Here is a 14285-nt window from a genome sequence, read left to right as displayed (position 1 = left end):
GTTGTTTCCATTGTGCCTACGGGGGATGTACCTTCCCTGTCTGCTACTTGAGCTTGGCTCCACTCATATCTTCTCCTTTCAGGGCTGGCTAGCCTTATGGTGTCTTTGGACGGGGAGAAGCACTAAGGGGAAGGATTTCCATTTCTTGCCCCCATTAGTGAGGTCTCTTGCTCCTCAAGCAGCCAAGGAAGCCCTAGCTTAAGCTTTGGAGTGAAAGGTTTCAATAATTCGTAGCTTTCTACAGCTACCCGTATTTACCCTAGTCCATTCCCAAACTAATCCTCGGAGCTTCAGGGAGCTCATGAGGACAAGCCCAGAAGGAGGTATTTTTCTGGTGCACCACAGTTAGTGCCAGCCCTGTGTTCTGGGAGTCTGAAACATCCCCGTGGTGCCTGTCTTGGTGCCAGCTTTTGGTGCCCAGAGCTGAGGGGACAGCATGAGGGCAGTGACTGCTAGCTCTCCCTGCCCTACACATTTTGCTTTTCTTGCAAGTGGTTTGGAGAAAGGAGTGACAATCGTCAAGGGGATGGCAGAACACCCATAAAGCACAGCTAAGAAAGCCTCAACCCACTGTGTCCATTAGATCCAGGTCCTTCCCAGTCCTGCCTGCTCCTTATTCCCAAGTTCCATGTTAGCAATTGCCACCAGAGGAACTGAGTCACCTTCAAGGTATTCAGTCCTCTTAGCCAGCTAAAAAGAGACAGACAAAGCAGAAGACTGTCTGTAAGCCCCAGACACCCCTGTACACCCATGGAAATTGTTACTGTGCTGATCTACTGACTGCACAATAAATAGTGCCTCTTTAAATTAAACCCTAACGTTGAGCATAAGCTAACATTTCATACAAATTACAATTGGAAGTTAAGTACTCTCCTTACTTTAGGTAAAGATTATATAGTCTGCTTAAGAATAAAGCTTTATAAGTATCTTAAGGCACAATGCAGTATATGGGAGTCAATCCTGAGAGAGTTCCTTGAGAACTGTGCTAAAATTGCACATGGATTTAAAATCCTAACATACATGATTCATAACTAAGCAGTGAAGTATAGAGAAATGTAGAACAATCATTTGAAGTCTAGAGAAATGTAGAATAATTATTTACAACAGTAAGTCCAAAAAGGTGATCATTTATCAGATGTTGTATATTTAGTAATTTGCTAAAGAAAGTTATCGTTGTTTTCTAAATTTTAAATAATGTGTAAGATTTAATAAATTACTGTTTAAAATTGTACTACTGCAGAGCCTTAGTCCATGGGCATGTTCCAGAACTGTATAATAAAACAAAAAAAAAAAAAAATTACAATAATCAGTAAGAGGCAAATATATGGTGATGTGTATGGTACAGTGTGCACTTTCAAAGAAGTGTTTGTTCCAATAACTTGAGCCTCACATGTTATTTTCACCTGTCACTTAAGTAGCAGAAAGTCAGTCTGGATCTTTTGAATTAACATCAATGCCTACTACAAGTGAAATTTGTCTTTTCGTGAACATCAAGCAAAATCTTGTCTGCTGTAAATGGATTTCTGGATTCCAAAGCTTTTAAAGAGCTTTGTGTAAATGCAGTTTCATGTCAGTGTTAAAATGTCCCTTAAAGAGGACTGGACGTGTCATCGTTCAATTCTCCAGCTAGTGGAAGTAATGCTTTGCAGTAAGTAAACAATGACATCTCAATATACTCGCAACATACTTATAATACTTTGATGTTGACCAGGAAAACTAGGTGCTTAAAATATATTTTATAGATCCAGATAGGTCAAATTTTGTGAGAGGCATGTAAATGACGGTAATTTAATTTCAGCTAAATGTTGTTATTTATATCTATTTCTGATGTTTTAATGTGTAGCTTGTGCTGCAGGGGTCTGGATGCCGGGGTTAACTGTGTCACTTCTGTTTCCCCAGGACAAGACGAGTGCCTTGAGTCTCAGCAACGTTGCTGGAGTCTTCTACATTCTGGTTGGAGGCTTGGGCTTGGCAATGCTGGTGGCTTTGATAGAGTTCTGTTACAAGTCCAGGGCAGAGGCGAAGCGAATGAAGGTGGCAAAGAGTGCACAGACTTTTAACCCAACTTCCTCGCAGAATACCCAGAATTTAGCAACTTATAGAGAAGGTTACAACGTATATGGAACCGAAAGTATTAAAATTTAGGGGTAGGACTTAGGGCCTACTACAGTGAGTGGGTGATGCATCTTGTACCGCAGTGTTGTGACATGTCTGTCTAGTGGTGCTTGCTTCTAAACAGAGCTTTATATTTTGGAAAACTTCAGTGCAAAGTGGTTCAGTTTTTTTGGCTGCAGATGTACAGCATACTATTCTATGTTGCTAATAGACATCTGCATTGCAAGAAAATTTTAACATAAAAACTACGTTTATAACAACTAAATGTTGTTCAATCAGTTGGGAAATAATTGGTATTTGAAATATCCAGAGGGCCAGTGTTTAATTACTTGATTGGCCAGTCTGTTCTCTTAAACATTTGCACTCTACCGATGACAAATTGCTGTAAGCTTTTATTATTCTCTGTTGGCCCTAACTGGGACTTCCGTACATTGAGGATTTAGGATAGGCAATGTCACTGAACCATAGTTAACCTAATGGAAGACAAGGCACTGTTACAAGAAGTCTAAATGTTGTTTTACCTTCTCCTCCTCCTCCCCACCCTGCTCCTCACCCTCCCTTCGATACATGTTTTATGCTAATTGTGTGGCTTTTTTTTTTTTTCCCCACACACAATATTCTGCTTCAGGTCAAGCTTTGTCCACCATAATAACAACCAAAAGTCACTAACTAGTGAACAGACTTTGATTATTGTCCTCAGCTTTCAGTAATGTGCTTGCTTGGCTCGGGACTCATAGACATTCACGCAGTGATTTCAGACCAAAATGCTGATATTGCTGAGCTGCATCCTGCGTAGTTCCCCTTAGTAGGTGTGTAGGGATGGTTTACCAATGCATTTGGTCTCATCCATGCAGTGAGCAGCTTACTAATCATTAGTCAAATCAACTCCCTGACCTTTGGAAATGGTATGTAGCAGCACACTAAGCTTCTAAACATAATTTTTCCATAGTTTCTAAGCTAAACTGGCTGCTTTGTAATAGAGGTGTGCCAGTCCCCTGCCCTCTCAGTGCTACCTCAAGCTCCCTCCCCTTGCCAACAGCAAGCCTCACCTCTCCTCTTCTAACAAAACAGAATTAACAAAAATTAGGTGAAAGGAGATGAATAGAAATGTTATGTTGCCACCTAGAAAAATTTTCAGAGGAAACAACTGGAGATGCAATTACTATTTTCTATTTATTATTTATATAGCGCTGGAGTACACGGCGCTGTACAATAGGTGAAGTGTGCCAAACACATAACAGGTCCCTGTCCCGAGGAGCTTACAGGCTAAAGGCACAGCCGGTACAATACCGAACCATACAGTACAGAGCAGACACAGAGTGAGCAGAGCATGGTGTTTGAGCATGGTAGCTGGAGCGCTGCAAGGAATAGGTGGGTCCTCGGGGGGCGAGGGAGGGGGCTTGGCGTGCGCTGGCTGGGGAGCTTCCCAGACGTGCTGTCGCGGTGTGGTTTTCTTTGGTTCCCTGTTGTACAAGAAGTCATGATCCTGGGTATACGTTAATTGTAATAGAGCCTGATTTCCCCACATAAAAAATGTCTCAGCTGTGCACTTAGTTCACTAGTGAAAATGTGAGGCATGGAAATAAGCAAGAAAAAGGCCAAACCTCCAGTGCACAGCAGGTGAACACCACTGAGAGCATCCCCAGCCTAGTATAAAAAACAATGCGTGCATATCAAAGCAGGGAGCTCCAGTGATAACACATCAGCAATCCATTTTTATAAGCAAACCCAAGGTATATTGACAATAGTAAAATATAGTTTTTTACTGTTCTCTCTTATCATGAGCAATGCACTGTTCAGCAGCAGAAGTCCCAGAAAGCATATTTCTTGTCAAGTTTACAAAGCAAAATGCATCCAAAATATAGTCCTAAAGAAAAATAAAAAATAAAAACCCAAAGCTTTTATTCAAATACTGACCTGGCCCAAACTGGCTTTCCAAACTAACCCTGGCATGACTTGAGTTCCCACCCAGTGCTATGATTACAGTACAACAAATGCTATTATTATACTTGCAGAATTTATTTTACCCTTACTGTCTTCTGCACATAAAAATTAGCGCTAATTCAGTTTTGTCTTCTAAGAAAAGAACCTAAGTACCTTTCTCTAAACTTTGAGTTTTTGTGTGATTTTTTAAAACAGAAAGTTGAATTCTTACAGGAGAAAATATATTTTAAAAGCCAACATTTTATTTAATTTAAAATTCATGTTTGGGCCAGTGGTAACTTCTGATAACATTTTAAAAACATCTCAGGGTGCAGGCATTTAAAAACTTAAAAAAAATACTTAGGAATTTTAAGCAGATATTTATAGAATTCAGAAATTCTTAATTTTCCTTATCTAGTTTGTTGTAATAGTTACCTGAGAAAATTTTGAACCTCACATAGAAGAGCTTATGCTTGTAGGTGGCAGACTGCTGAGGTCACCTCACACTCTCGGGCAGAGCAGGGCCACCTGTGGGGCTCATACCCACATGGGTCATAAACCTCTGCCAGCCGACAGCAGGACAGAGTTCACAGCAGTCTTTACACATACTTCTGCAGAAATATGCCTGCATTTAGCACTTCAAAACCTCTGATATGTTTATTTATCCAAGGAGTAAAGGGATCATATTAGGACTAAAACTCACTAATACGGAAAGACACTTGGCAGTCCTAACCTGCATGAGTAACCAACATGCTGATTTTTAAGCTGACACCAAAAAGTTTTAACAGTTTATGTTTTAAACTGATACAAAAAGGCTTAAATAACCCACTTGAAAATTAATATTCATTAACATATTTTCTTCTAATTTAGTCCTGTAGAAAGTAAGTTGCCTCAGGGAAATTAACCCACTGTGAGGCAGCAAAAAATGGAAAAGTAGGACTAGTACGCATGCATGTGATAAAGATGTTCAGATGGAGGGTTATTGAATCTGCCCTTGGCAGGGTAGGAGATGTGTTGTGAAGAGGGAGCAATCCCTTCCTCTTCTCCATTTTCCTGTATCAGCACTAAGCCCTTAGCACGCCAGTCAGCCTGATAGCCTGGGAACAGTGCGGAGCCCAGCTCCCCTCTCTGCAGCTGCCCCAGAGAAAAGCCCTGCTGAGTTCCTCCCATCAGACCTACAGGTGTGAAGGGGATTATCCCAGGGATGCCTTCCCAGCCACCACCACACGGCTTCTCCCTGGGCCGTGAGGCACACCAGCCAGCTTCCAGTTCCACTGCCTTCTCTTGCTCTCCCAACCCATGCTGTTCATAATTGACCAAATTAACTACAAAATTTACCAGAAAGACACACACAAAAAAAAAAAAAAAAAAAAGTTAACTGCTAACAAGGCCAAAGTCTAGAGGATGGCTCACTAAACGTGTAATCTATTTATTTTGACTTATATACTTCCAATTCAACATAGAAAAAAAAATGAAAGTTCATCTTCAATATCTGTGCCAAAGACATCCCCAGGTGACCCAGGTACTTAAGTCTGAACAACAAAGAACCCACACAACTGGGATACTTGTATTGTATAGACTGAGGAGGTCAGCTTCCTAAATTCCCATTTCCCAGTAGGAACAGGACAGTCAGTGTTTTCAAGTGTTTAAGTCAACAACTAGTTTAATCAAGATTAATGATATTAATCTGAAAACTAACACTATTGCTTAGTTTGGAAACTAACACAGTTAACTGTTTACACTTAATGCACAGAGACTTCCACAACTTTAGTAATATTCACAGTAGATATCAAGACTTTTCCCTCTCATCCCAGCCTCTCCTGAAACCATTTCTATAGCCGGGTCATAAATCTGAAATTGTAACAGCAATTAAACACGGTATTAGCCTGGCTCATTACCCATAGCTTAGTTTAAAATAAAACACAGAGACATATCTGATTACTTTGCTTTATGGCACCTTCCTGAGTACAAGTTTGACCTGCTCCTGCTGACTTTGTTGACTGTCTGGGTTGTTTCCTGCAGTGTGTTGCTGAGCTGTTGTTAATCTGTACCGTGAGAAGAGAGGAATTGCCTTATTGCAGCTTTTTCTGTTAGTCCATGGAAGGCTGCTGAGAAATTGTTCATTATTCTCTTTTTTTTCCTTTTTTATTTTTTGTTGGTAGATCCCTTTTTACTGTCTTTCTGTCCTAAGTGTGTTGTCAATGGCCAGAAAGCTTTATAGACTGAGCTAGAAAACCATCAAGCTTTGCATAACTCACTCATCTCATGTAAATTTCTTTCTTGGATTTCCCATTAGCAAACAGATAGCTGATCAAAGTGATGGAGAGATGTTGGTACACAGCGATGACTTGCTGGGAAATTTAACCAAATCGGCTGTCCCATTTCCAGCCCAGTCTGCATTGTGATCTGATCTGGTCTCTCATCCCTCCCCAAAACTCATGGCTAAAGATCTTTTCTTGCCATTGACCAAACCATGTTCTGTGCATTTCTGCAGGCAGCAGAACCTTGACATACATTTGCAATAGGACTGTGGACATGCACCATGTGGAGTTTCACCACATTGCATTGTGTCTGTGCTTTGCAAATGCAGTTTTTTATTTGCTGCTGGGTGTAGTTGAAGTTTTTGTTATTCAGCAGAACTCTGTATGGGCCCAGGTCCCCACTCACTCTTTATCTATTTCTCCCTTTTGATATCTAGCTGTTGCGTTAGTTCAAGATATGCTGGGTAACAGTCCCTGCCACAGATTACTGTGGCAGCAGGGAGACTTTTTAAAGGAATACTATGGACTTTGTAATTGACGATTAACGAAGTTTTTTTCAGCTGAAGGGGAATGCCATAATGCACTCTTTAAGCTGGGGTCTTATTCTGAAATTTTTACAGTAATTGATCAGGAATTTGCTCTTATATCCATATCCTGCTGTGTGATAAAGGCAGCTGTACTTTGGAGAATTTGTTTTTGAAGGAGCCAATAACAGCAATACAATATTAGACTGGTGCATTTCATAGAAGTGCACCCAGAAACTGTGGAAACATTTGGGAGTTTTAAGGAATCTCCCTCATCCCAGTTTAGGGCATACTGATACCTTGGAAGGAGAAACCGGGCTCAGAGGGACAAAGACCTAAATGCAGAGATCAGTAATAAGGCAAATAAAATGATTTCATAATGTTTCTCATCCCTTTGCTCCTATGTGAATGAACCCTCCTGCCTCTCTCTTTTCCAATCACTATTTCAGATTACATCCCTGCACACCAGTTACAAGCATTAGTTGAATAGACTATAGCTTCAGCTGGCTAGAAATCAGAATTCCTCCACTAATTAGTATCTTATCACAGTATCTTTGAAATCTGTTTCAACACAATGTAGTTTGGGTGCCTGATATTCCAGGTATCCTTTCTGCGTTGGTTGACCCTAGACACCTCCCCTGACTTCAACCATCTAGAAATCATTCAGTCTAAGCTATTTCTATTTTAATGGGAGAGCTCTTTTAGATTAGTTTGCTGATTTTTGGATGGCTGAAGTTAGATGAAATAACTATAAATATTTTTTTCTTCTGTTTGAGGCAACCAGTCTCTAAAGATAGTTTGTTTTGATTTACCTGAAGGTAAAGATTTTGAGGTAGCATTTCTTTAAACCATCATTTGGAAAGTTTAGACCTAATGTTAAGAACTATAGAAAATGTATTTTCTCTCTATAAACTACATTGCCTTTGAAAGTTCCCACCTTCCCTAATTATAGGAAAATATATATATGAAAAGAGATTTGAGAATGGATGCATTATGAGTAGAAGTAATAATTTATTTAGATTTGGTCCATGGAATTATCACAAAGACAGCTATAGCAATTTGTAAGCAATTTTCAGTAGTTTTATTTTATCTTGAAATACCTAGTTGAAGTTTTAAGACTACAAATGCCTGTGCATGACTTTATTCAAAGGTGCTAATGCTTTCAGGTTTATGAAAGGTCTTATTGAATGTAGTTTGAAGTAGTTTAGTTGAAGGTATTCCCTATTCTGTTAATTTCTTGCTCAAATCTGGAATTTATATTTAAATTGATAATGACTTATTGTAATAAAATTTACCCTCAGAGTTTCTAGCCTTTTTCCCCTAGTATGCATAAATGCTATGTATTTTACATATATGATTATTATTTTTAATGTTAATATGAAAAAATGCAGATGTCTAAAATTTAATATTTTGGTGTTTGTTGTGTCCTGGTTTCTTGAAGGGCAGAAATGTTCTAACACTTTTTTCTTTTCTCCTTTTTTGTTTTTTGTTTTTTTGGTTTTTTTTTGGGGGTGACAGCTTACCTTTTCTGAAGCCATAAGAAACAAAGCCAGATTATCCATCACGGGAAGTGTGGGTGAAAACGGCCGCGTATTGACTCCCGACTGCCCGAAGGCCGTGCATTCTGGAACTGCAATTAGACAAAGTTCAGGATTGGCTGTAATTGCATCGGACCTACCATAAAAACCAAAAAAATAATTGAGTGCCTTAATCAAACTGTGTTGGTGACTGATGGGAACACAGCACAGACTGTAACGACATGGGAGTGTCATTGATGAACTAATAATTTGGCTGAGAAAGGGAAGTACGTCCAAATGCGCCAGACATCATCAGCAACAATGTGTGCATGAGCTCAGCTCGGAAACCCAAACTCAGATTTTATATCAGGAAAATTCATAACTTAGTTTTGTTGGGGGGAGGGGGCTGGGAAGGGTGTATTAACAGCAACAAATTTCACTTGAGTGGACTTAAAACTAATAAGACTTGCCAACTTAGCGCATTAAACTGTGAAGAACATGCTCAGAAAGGACAACATTTTGGTCTTTGTCTTGACAAAGAGAGAAAAACAGCTATAGAAGTCAATGAACATGCTAACCTGTGTCTCCAGAACATCAATATATACAATGGAAGAATATTCAGCTGTTCAGCTGTAGAAATGAATCACTAAACTGTGATAAGAAAATAATAAATATGTAAATCCTGTGAAAAAAATAAAGAAATTATTTACATTTTCTTTGAAAAAAAAAAAAAGAGGAATATTGAAACATGCTTGCTTTTTAACTGATGTAAATTCGGTAGAGGACAACACAATTCTTTTTTCTAACCATCTTAGGGAACAATTCATTGCAATAATTGATATAAAATGCCATCACTGTAATAAAATTCAGAGACTTTTTTTTTATAAAAGTTGTTGGTCATCCTCTTGTTTGCTGTTACCTTCATTCTGTTCCATCATTCTGTGTTCCACAGATTTGCATCTGTCTAATACAAGAAAGAAAATGAAAAAAATGTTTAGAGTACATCATCAGTCTGCAGTGTAGAATCAAAAGAGACTACGGGTCACTCATGTTACAGATATTATTTATAATCTTGTTCTGTGTAAGAAACTGTGGTTTTTGTACCCACCAAAAAGAATAAAACAACAAACGTTCTTATAATATCGACAGAGCTTGAGTTGTTTTCTGATCATTAGGGACCATTAGTTATGTCATCTGGAGAACTGAACAGGATTACTCCAGGATGCAGGACCTTATCTTATACAGTCTGGGTGCCTGCACATTCATGAAGTGCTTTGAAGTCCTTAGAGAGGTGGGACTCTGAACTGCCAAAGTACCATCATGATTATTCTGTAGGTGTTTTGGTACTAGTCATTAAAGTTCTTTCTGATAGGTTAGGGAAGCATTTAGTAATAGTGTCTGTCCTCTGGGGGCTTCAAGGGATGTGGTACTAGGGAGCAGGAAAGTAAAGATGATGTTTTTTCAAAATGACTTGATACATACAGTGTTCATGGTACCCAGCAACCTCGGCTTTCATCATCCAGCCTTTCAGTGACAGGTGAGGGAAATGCTACCAGGCATCATTTGAATAAAATCCTAATGTCTACAGGAGTAGGCATGTCTGTGGGTGCAAAGTTGCAACAATTCTTTACTCGTGATGGCTATTCCCCTTGGCCATGCTAGACACTGGAGTGGTCTCCAAATCCAAGCCATTACCACCAATGTAACAGCTCCATTTCAAGGCCCAGACTGTAAATCAGACTGTAAATCAGATTCATACTCAGATTAATCATAGCTTCTAATGCCACTGTGATTTTTTCAGGCCCACAAATTTTCATGTTCAGATGGCTTACATTTCACTATCCTCTGTGGCTGGTTCTTCTCTCAGGTCCCAGGGCTTCAGGAATGGGGCCTAATGGTGCCAAGCGATGGCCAACACCCAACAGCTACAGCACAGAATAAACAAATAAAAAAGCTCTATGGACTTGAGATTCATCCTATCTAATATGGAAAAGTAAGAGGTAGCAAAGCAAGTGTTAGCTTCAGTTATCAATATAGGTATTAATTTATTTACTTCAAATACTCTAGATACCCTTTATAGTTACTAGAGATAGATAATCAATGAGACTCAATAACCTCATCTTAAAGCAGACATTAAAATATCAAACAACTGAATCACGGTGTAAAAAACATGTATCTTTCTGCTGACTATAGTCTAGTCTGAGTGTGACCAGTTCTTACACAGATCTCGGTAGTGCAAGCAAAGGTGAAGATGAGGTGATGCTTACCCCTAAGGCATAAATACTACTGAGTGTGCAAGGGTCTAGGAGGAAAACAACACGGTATATGATGAATTGCTGTGACTCAGCCTATTGTATAATCCATGTTTTACCAGCATGTTTAGCTCATTCATGAGTTACTGTGGACCATTTTTGTTTTGGTGGCCAGAATGGTGATTTTGCTGATTTTCCTGTTTGAGCAAAGCTGTGAGCTCCCTCTCAGACTTCTTTTTACATTTGAATTAAAAGAAAACAAAGTTGCAGGGCTTTTTGTTTGTTTGTTTGTTTGTTTTTGTTTTTAAAAAAAAATGGTTTGTCTTGATTTTTCCTAAAGTAACATATTAGAGGATGGACAGACTGGGAGACTGAATGTGAAGGATGCTGTCTATTCTGTTCTGCTGTGCCTGTCTATTTTTCCAGGAGTTTGTCTTCAGCCTTTCCTCATTCAGGATGTGAGCAATGCCAGTGCTGTCCAGGGATACATTACTGTCTTCCAGTGTTAATCCTCTTACATCCTGCCCTGTCTCTCTGATGTATTACATCTATTTACTTCAGCAGACAGCACATCGCTACAGTTTGGAATGTCCCCCATGGAGTTCATTCTCAGTGCCTAAGTTGGGTTTCCACTTGGAAACAAGACCTCACAGTCCTTTGGGATGTCCTACCCAGTGTCAGTAACTACCAAGGATCCCCGCAGAGAGGATTCACAATCAAGCAGCATGAGCAATGTGGCCACCGAGCAGCTTGGCCGTGGAGTGCCGTGACCCACCAAAGGGCGCAGGGCCAGCAGCCACAGGGGAGAATCGCTGCATCCTCTCACCACTTCCAAGCCTTGTCCTTGGCCAGGGAATGCTTTGTTCAGAGAAAGCTCGGTTAGATGAGGTGAAGAGGAGACTGTGATGTGTGTAATACAGTGCAATGGATATGAATTAAAAAAAAAAAAAAAAAAAAAAAAACTCGGTGGGAACATGAGAGAACTGACTAGAATTTGGGGGGCTGAGAAAGCAATCCCCAAGTATTAGTCTGCCACAGTGGCTTACTCAGTTGTCTTATTGAAATGGGTAACCTTTGCCTGACTGCTACAATCATCTTCACATATCTATCTCAGGTATCTCTCAGACTTTTTTCTCTTGCCATTCTCCTGAAACACACATTGCTCACTCCTCTATGTTTCTCCTCAACAGGACTTTTGAGGATCAGTGCCAGAAGGTAACCTCCTACCTTCTGGAGGCAGGAAATATGACCCGAAGGAGGAGGAAACACCCTCAGGTCAGGTTCAGGAATATTATGGTCTCCAGTCCAATAAGCATGAGGGTCTAAGGCTCTGTCACTAGATCAAGACTGTTTCAAGGTGTAAGAAATAGCAATGCAGCTCCTGGTGGCTGCTGGGCCGCATCCTATTCTCTTAGCACAATGGTCTCAGCTCTTTTCCATCCTTCTGCCTTGCTTTTTCTTCAGCCACCTCCATCAAGCAGCTTTCTGACAATCACTGTCTTGAAGGGGGAAAAATAAACAAGGGAGTCTACTGAGTAAAGGAGACTACTAATATCGAGGCAATGACTCAAATATCATTCACACTTTTTTCCAAGGTTTGTCCTCAGAAAGAACATGGGCAACAGTACTTGACCCATTTTCCTTCACATAGGCATCTGGTGCCACCTGGGGTGCCCCAGGCCATGCTGCCAGGCCTCCAGCTACAGGACCAGTAAGTGTCCCATCAACCCCAATTCATACCTGCCAGTCCCAAAGGTATCTCAATCACTATACAGAATCAGAAAAAAAAAATGCAGGATAGCCATATGTGGCCAAATTATTTAAGTCTCATCAAAATTGTGATTCTTATCAACAAAAGCCACATTTCTGCTACATATACCTAGGCATTTAGGGTCACCTGAGATGCCTTTGAGTATCCTACCTGGCCTCCTACTGGAAGTCCAGAAAAGTATGAGTCTGCTGTAGATCCTGGATCATCAGATCTAAGAGCCCTGTGCAGATGTCAGTGGGAGAGTAACTGAGTCGTGCCCAATAGTCTGTTCAGCTGAGTTATTTTTGCACCTCCATTAACTAGATCTCCACAGAATGTGAAAAGACTATAGTTTTCCTAAAGATGTCTACAATTATCTTAATCTTGAACAGAATGCTATATGCATTTATCTGTCTCGAAAATATTTTCAGCCTTGCTGTAACAAAGTGCAACTGATAACGTTAATACTTACAACAATATGACGCTTTTTTTCAAAATAAGTGTCCTCTGAGCTGGTGTCAATCACAGCAGGACAAGCCTAATTTGACATTCGTCGTTATATTTGTTGTTTTTCATTCTACGCCTTCAACTCTCCCACACTGGTAGTGTGTTGTATTAGACACCTACTGAATTCAAAATCAGTACAGACTTGCTGGGTTGTCTGAGGACCTCACAGGCAAAGTTAGTATTACACAACCAATTTTATTGCTGAATTTCACCAAGAGAGTATCCTGGGAGCTGAATGTACATGCCCTGAGTTGAATTTGCCTCAGTGTACTTAAGAACAGAGCCTGGGAAGAGGAGTATAACTTTATATTACTAGCTATAATCCTTGTGTATGGTGAAGGAGTGGTACCTGTCCCCTGCTGTCCCTTAGGGGTTCTGTTTTGGCTTCTGCCCTGGAATGACGTCAGAATGAAGAGCAAATATTCTTTAGTTTTGTGTAGAAGCTCCAGTGTTCTTCTGCCACCTCAATGTGCAGGCAGACCTTCACACATAATTAGACAATTACAGCAGAAGGGAGTTCCTGAAGCTCTCAACTGGCAGAATATACCTGCTACACTAATTCTAAAAGCAGGAAAAGAATGGCAGCCTGAAACAAGCTGCAGTCAGTTGTTGTAAACATGGATTAATTAACACCGTTACAACAAAACGTGTAATTGGCATGCAACAGGCAGTTAAACTTCAGCTGGAATGTCTAAGGGCAAGAAGTCACGAGCAGAATTATAAATAAAAATGTAGAATCGCTTCCTTTTCTAAATGAGATGAATGTTGCAGGTTCCAAATAACTTATTGATTTCATAACAGTTGTATCAAATGTAAGGCCAGGCAAGCTGAAACTAGTAAATAAGAATCATAGAATAATTTAGATTGGAAGGAACATCTGAAGGTCATCTGCTTCAAACCTCCATTTAAAGCAGGTCCAGCTTTGAAGTTAGATCCAACTTCAAAGTTAGAGAGGTTGCTCAGGGTTAGTCCTGTCAAACTTTGAGTATCCCAAATGCTGAGAAACCCTAACCTCTCTGGGAAACCTCTTCCAAGTTTCGGCACCCTCAATATAAAATAAATATAAAGTATATAGTATAAAAAATATTTTCCTAAGATCAAAATCTTCCTAATAATTTTTGTAGCTGTGCACTGACAGCGGATTCAAAAATGTAGCAACACATATTCCAGGTTGCTTTCCTAGAAGCAAATAGATATTATTATTTGTGTAGCCGAGCTCAGAACCTGGACCAATCTGTTAGGATAAAGAAAAGGCACCCTGTCATCATACTTCAGAGGAGCATGCACTACTGTCACCCTCTCCTTATGGCTAAAAAGAGGATTCACTCTCCCAGCTCACCAATCCATCATCTTACATTAGCATCAAACATTAAAAAGTTATAAAGGCCATGGCCTGAATGTCTTTTTAAAGTGACATATTTCTAATAACTTTAAAG

General features: G+C 39.9%; 1 protein-coding gene and 1 long non-coding RNA gene across 9 annotated transcripts in view; one reads left to right on the top strand and one right to left on the bottom strand.

The window, feature by feature from the left end:
- Positions 1–10142, top strand: part of GRIA4 (glutamate ionotropic receptor AMPA type subunit 4) — a 224035-nt gene extending 213893 nt beyond the window's left edge. For 2 of the 8 annotated variants that reach the window (XM_013178129.3, XM_066989841.1), the window contains exons 15-17: positions 1900–2034; positions 3304–3486; positions 8342–8478. In XM_013178129.3, coding sequence (XP_013033583.1) covers positions 1900–2034; positions 3304–3438 — 270 coding nt within the window. In that variant the 3' untranslated portion in view covers positions 3439–3486; positions 8342–8478. Of the gene's footprint in view, positions 1–1899; positions 2148–3303; positions 3487–8341 lie in introns of those variants that run through there. The other 6 variants (XM_013178125.3, XM_013178126.3, XM_013178131.3 and 3 more) reach the window with 4 other exon arrangements.
- Positions 8791–10477, bottom strand: LOC136789613 (uncharacterized). Its single transcript, XR_010828400.1, has 2 exons — positions 10173–10477; positions 8791–9304 (listed from the first exon to the last, which is right to left on the bottom strand). It is a non-coding gene; the product is annotated as an uncharacterized lncRNA (long non-coding RNA).
- Between the last annotated feature and the right edge of the window lie 3808 nt (positions 10478–14285).

The sequence above is a fragment of the Anser cygnoides genome, chromosome 1 (assembly GCF_040182565.1).
Source record: "Anser cygnoides isolate HZ-2024a breed goose chromosome 1, Taihu_goose_T2T_genome, whole genome shotgun sequence".
Classification (NCBI taxonomy): domain Eukaryota; kingdom Metazoa; phylum Chordata; class Aves; order Anseriformes; family Anatidae; genus Anser; species Anser cygnoides.
This window is presented reverse-complemented; position numbering and strand designations above follow the sequence as displayed.